The 5,337-nt window shown below is 43.2% G+C and overlaps 1 protein-coding gene across 1 annotated transcript in view; it reads right to left on the reverse strand.

Moving 5' to 3' along the window:
- Nucleotides 1-494, reverse strand: part of Stk39 (serine/threonine kinase 39) — a 331,576-nt gene extending 331,082 nt beyond the window's left edge. Inside the window, exon 1 of the mRNA XM_008849922.3 lies at nucleotides 2-494. Within this exon, the coding sequence (XP_008848144.1) occupies nucleotides 2-99 (98 nt within the window). The 5' untranslated portion in view covers nucleotides 100-494. The remainder of the gene's footprint in view (nucleotide 1) is intronic.
- Between the last annotated feature and the right edge of the window lie 4,843 nt (nucleotides 495-5,337).

Raw genomic sequence — 5,337 nt, forward strand, 5'->3', positions numbered from 1 at the left:
CGTTGCTGTCGCGGCCGCTAGAGCCGCCGTCGCCGCTGTCACCGGGGCCGCCTGCTGAGGAAGCTGGACGTGCACGGGCGAGCCGCTCGGCTCCGCCATGATGCTGCGGGAGGAGAACAGGAGGACGCGCCGGCCGGCGGACGACCTTCCACTGAAACTTCCCTAGCCCGGCCGCCGACACCTCTCAGCGGACGCACGCCCTCCCAGTCTGCCGCCGCCGCCGGAGCCAGCCACGAGAGGAGGGAGCAGGAGGCCGAGCCGGCGGAGGGAGGAGGCTGCGCGGCGGAGGCGGGGACGCGAGGAGGCGGCGGCCGCCGCGCACTCCGAGCCTCGAGCGGTGCTCTCCTCCGGTAGCGGAACCACCGCCCCCTCCCGTGCTGCGGGCCGCGCGGGAAGTTTCCACGCCCGGGGACCCAGACCTCAATCGGGGTGCTCTGGGGGCTCGCGGTCCTCGCCCTCCTCCCTTCCGGCCCCAAGTGCCTTCGCCCCAGACACGCTGACTCTCCAGAAGACGCCCCCTTGGGACTCCGAGGGCGGGGTCGTTGAATGGCTGCCAGAATCTCAGCTGGCTAAGTCTCCTCCACTAAAGAACCTGAAGTTCATTTACTAGTTAGCGAGTGAGACACCTACACGGCGTCGGTTTATAGGACGCCAGTTAAAAAATAACCCAAGTTGTAACTTTCTGGTGCTTTACCTGCAGATCCCTTTCCCACCTTGCCTAACCTAATCGCTGCCCTACTCTTTGTTCTTAAATGAAACCTGACTCCCTAGGTCCCAGGCTATTCACAGACTTTCTCTTTTGTTCAAAGCCGCTTGGATCCCAGGAAGATGATGTTAGGAGCTGTGAAGGCACTATAAGAAATGGAGAGAAACTAGCAGTGGAACTTGGAGGCAGAGCGCTGGCCTAGCATTCTTGAGGTCCTAGGTTCTATCCTCAGCACCTACAGAAACAATCAAACAAAAACCAAGCAATTTAAGACGGTTTAAATTCTAAGCATGAGCTTAATAACATTCAGTAGAGCTGCGGATGGTACAGTGCTTGCCCAGCAAGCACAGGGTCCTAGGTTGACTTTCCAGTACAAATAAACACCTGAGACCCAGGGTCTTAGGACCCTGAGACCAGACATCAGAAGTTCTTTAACAGAACATAAAGAATTTACTGAGGCATAAATAAACTGTAGTGAAAAGTCTTAAATAACTGCTGCTTTTTCAACACCCCCAAAATTACCTCATCCTTAAAAGACCTATGGCAAAACCAGAGACCTTTCTAATTACAGGTGTTACATTTGAATGCTCACTCTGTTCTCTCACAGAGATGAACAAAATGACATGATTCTTGTCTTCAGCTCAATATGACTCAGTAGTCATATTGGTCATGTGGCCAGGATTACCCCGGCTGATTATCAGGAGGATGAACCACTGAAGGTATGGACAATGACCTTGTCACATGCCATAAAAACTCTCAAGAGGGATGATATTTTCCTTGAAGATGTTTAAAGATAACTCAGAAGGAACCAAGTCTGTTAGAAGGAAAGCCAGTTGTGTTTAGAAACCACTGGTGAAAACTAATGCTAAACGTACTTAACCTCAGAATCTTATGGAACAGTTGGCAAAAAGCACCTCCCAGTCTTTGTTCTTTAAGCTAAAACTTATGCTGAACTAAGAGTGTGTGTATCCTTATATAGAGAGATACTAGAAAAGAGCCAGTAATTTATTTTCATTTCTGTCGAGAAACAGATTCCTTTGTAAACAAACTCTAGGCCTCTGATAAACAGTTTTTTTTTTTTTTAATCCCAAGCCACACCTGCCCTGCTCTTCTTGAGCTGCTCCCATCCTACTCAAAGAACCTCTGTGGACTACTTTTAAAGGAAAATAAGAAGGATAAAATGAACATGCACTCTACTTTCTCGTATGAGTTTATATTTTGACTTTCAATTCATGAAGTGAGTTTCCGGAGGCCAGAAAAGCTACTTAGGACATGGTAGGAAAACATGATTCTCAGATTTAAGTCGAACACAGATTATTGAGTTTCCCACAAAGAACAACTGCTTCCCAGTCAGAAAAGATATCTGTCCTCAGCTGACCGCTTTCCAGATGGCTACCAGGATGACAACTTGTAAGAATCCTCATGACCTAATCACCTCCAAAGGTTAAAGGCTGTTAGTGCTGTTGAACTGAGGGTTAGGTTTCAGCATAAGAATTTGAGGGATCCAACATTTGGGTAAGGAAAAGGATCTCTGCCACAAAGTCATCTGGCTCTGGCATGGCACAGTGCTGAGATTCAGAGACAATGATGCAGAATGAGGCAAATGTAAAGAAAAAACTGGATCTTTATTTTTTCTTTATATGTTTAAAGACGGAACGAGGGGCTGGAGAGATGGCTCAGCGATTAAGAGCACTGACTGCTCTTGCAGAGGACCCGGGTTCGATTCCCAGCAGCTACAAACCATCCTTAACTCCAGTTCCAGGGAAATCCGATGCCCTCTTCTGACCTCAGCGGCATTGCACAACATGGGTACACTCACATACATGCAGGCAATACACTCATACACATCAAAATAATAATAAAAAAATAAAGACTGAACGAATGTATCCTTTATGAATTAAAGTAAATCTTATTTATATTTTAAAGACATCCCCCATGAGAAACACAATTTAAATTTAGTAATGAATTTCCAGGGAAAATTTAATGCCTCTTAAATACATATATCTCCAAGTTTTAAGTACTAGTTTCCTCCATCATTTATGGAAACATTAACTTACAAATCCAATCTTACGTTTTTATATAATTTTAAAGAATCATAGTTCTGGTCTTCATATATAAGACTGATGACAAAGACCCCTGAGTTTGGGCGTGCTTCTTTAAACTTAATTACTCCTGGAAAAGGGTATGTCTGCTCTGGTCATACACTTTTACAATATGTCATTCTGGTAGTCATTTGGAAAGTCATGAGGGCATACAGACACCTGGTCTGGTCTATGCCCAGGAAATAGTTGTTCATTGCAGGAAACTAAATGATCTATGTCTGAGTCAAATCTATGATATTGGTCTACCCAGCTTCATGTTTGCCCCACATGCCCCAAGAACTTCCCTGGCATTCACAATTCATGGATTGAAAGTCAAAATATAAATTCATGTTACAGAATATAAATCGTATTTGTTTAATCTTTTTTTTTCTTTTCCCTTAAAAGTTCTCTGGAGGAAGATCTTCAAGAGGTGAGCAGGTGTGACTTTGTACAGAGATCCCTGTTCATGGAATTAGGTCCTTATAAGAAGAAACCTGAGAAACCAAGCATTGTGTCATACATCTGTAATCTCAGCACTTGGGAGGGTGAGACAGGTAGGCAGGAGATAGATATTTTGAGGCCAGATAGGAAGACCCTGTCTCAAAGAGAAAGAAAGAAGGGAGGGAGGGAGGGAGGGAGGGAGGCAGGGAGGCAGGGAGGGAGGCAGGGAGGGAGGGAGAGTTTGTAAAAGTATAAGCACACCTTTTCAGTGCTTATCTGTTTGCAAAGAGCTTCAGTCATTCATAAAAGAAGATGGAAAATCTCAGGGCCAAGGTCTTGATAATAAAAGTACCAGGTTTAAATCTTGCCTACAATCATTTTTTAAATATCTAGTTCTGAACTTATTTAAACTCTCAGAATCTTCATCTGCTTATGTGTAGAGTCAGACTAGTACAGGCTTCTATGCAAGCTGCTGGAACATAATTTGTATGCAAAGGGTTTAAGGTAACGGCTGACCCATAGTGGGTATTTAAGGAAAAGAAAAATACCACCACCATTTCTCACATAACCTGCAAGATGTGTAACAGAATATATAGGACCAACATAATTGCAATGATGAATATTACAGAAATAAGTTCCTAGTGGACAGGAATTTTTGTTCCTTTGATACATAGCTGGAGTGACATCTGACACAGAGCACACTTAGTGATTATTAGATAAATGACTATAACACATTTCAGCTTATTTTATGTGTATCTTTTATTTGCTGTAATGTGGATAGGTCTAAGGTCCTGTGCATGCTGAGCAAGTGCTGTACCATTGACCTCCACCTCCAGCTCTAAAGTACTTACAGTGTGTGAGCCAAGCATGGTGGTAGGCAGATGCTCTCAGAGTTACTCCAGAGGCTGAGACAAGAGGATGGAGTCTTGGAGGACAGCTTGGGCAGCACAGTTAGAGATCTTGCCTCAAAATAAAAGTCAAAAACATACTTTTGAGCATCAGGATGAGTCAGTAGTGTCAACGGTAGGTAAGATGGGAGGAAATTGGAGGGGGAGAGACTTGGAAGCCATGGCAATAGTCAAATTAGAGAAACGTGGATGTGAATTAAGCCACAGTTAAAGAGAATGACAAGGATTTCAAATTATTTAAGGAGAAAAAAATAGCAGATCACACAGATGCAATTTATATAATTTTTAGAAAGACTTCTAATAAAAGAATCGAGACTCCTCTCATTCACAAATATTCTTTTGCCTGTGGCTAACATCTGATCTAACACAAAAGCCACTGCTGTTGCATGGTAAGAACTACCTGGATACTGTTGCACATAAAGAAAACCTGTCACCACGTTTGTCATCTTTAATTTTCTCATATCTGCCATTAGAATGCCTGGGAGAAGGCAAGTTGTGAGAAAACTAAATTTTTTAAGTATTTTATTATTTTTGTTTTTTACATGTATGAGTATATTGTCTGCATGTATGTAAGTGCACCCATGTCATGTCGTGCAGTGCCCATGGAGGTCAGAAAAGGATGTCAGATCCCAAGGAACTGGATGGTTGTTAGCCACCATTGGGTGCTGGGAACCGCATCCGGGTCCTCTGGAAGAGCAGCTAATACTCTTAACCACTGAGCCATCTCTCCATTCCCCCAAAGAACTGAATTTTGATGCATATTTTGAATGCAAAAGCTGACTTCAAAGACAAAGACCTGTTTTGTTTTAAATTAGGTGATGGCAGGAGATCATGGAAAGGGGATAGACTTAAATCAGACATAGCTGGATTTAGATCTCTTCTCTGCAGTTCCTCTTGGGTACCCTGAACTTTCTGAGCTATAATTATTTATTATTATTATTATTATCATTATTATTATTATTGGGATAATCATTCCAGGCCTTTAGAATCACTGTATTAAATGAGCTATTATGTTTAATATACCTGACCATACACCACCACTGTAGCAGTATATTAGTGGCTCCAAAATTTCTGACCAGCTGTCTCCGAGGAAAACTAGTATCCAAGCCTGCGAAAGAATACATTTCTGTTATTTTAAGGCCCCTAGTTTTGTGGTACTTGGTAACATCTGCCCTAGGAAACTAATACAGTAGAATTTCGG

This window comes from Nannospalax galili, unplaced genomic scaffold, assembly GCF_000622305.1.
Source record: "Nannospalax galili isolate Female #2095 unplaced genomic scaffold, S.galili_v1.0 scaffold165, whole genome shotgun sequence".
NCBI lineage: Eukaryota > Metazoa > Chordata > Mammalia > Rodentia > Spalacidae > Nannospalax > Nannospalax galili.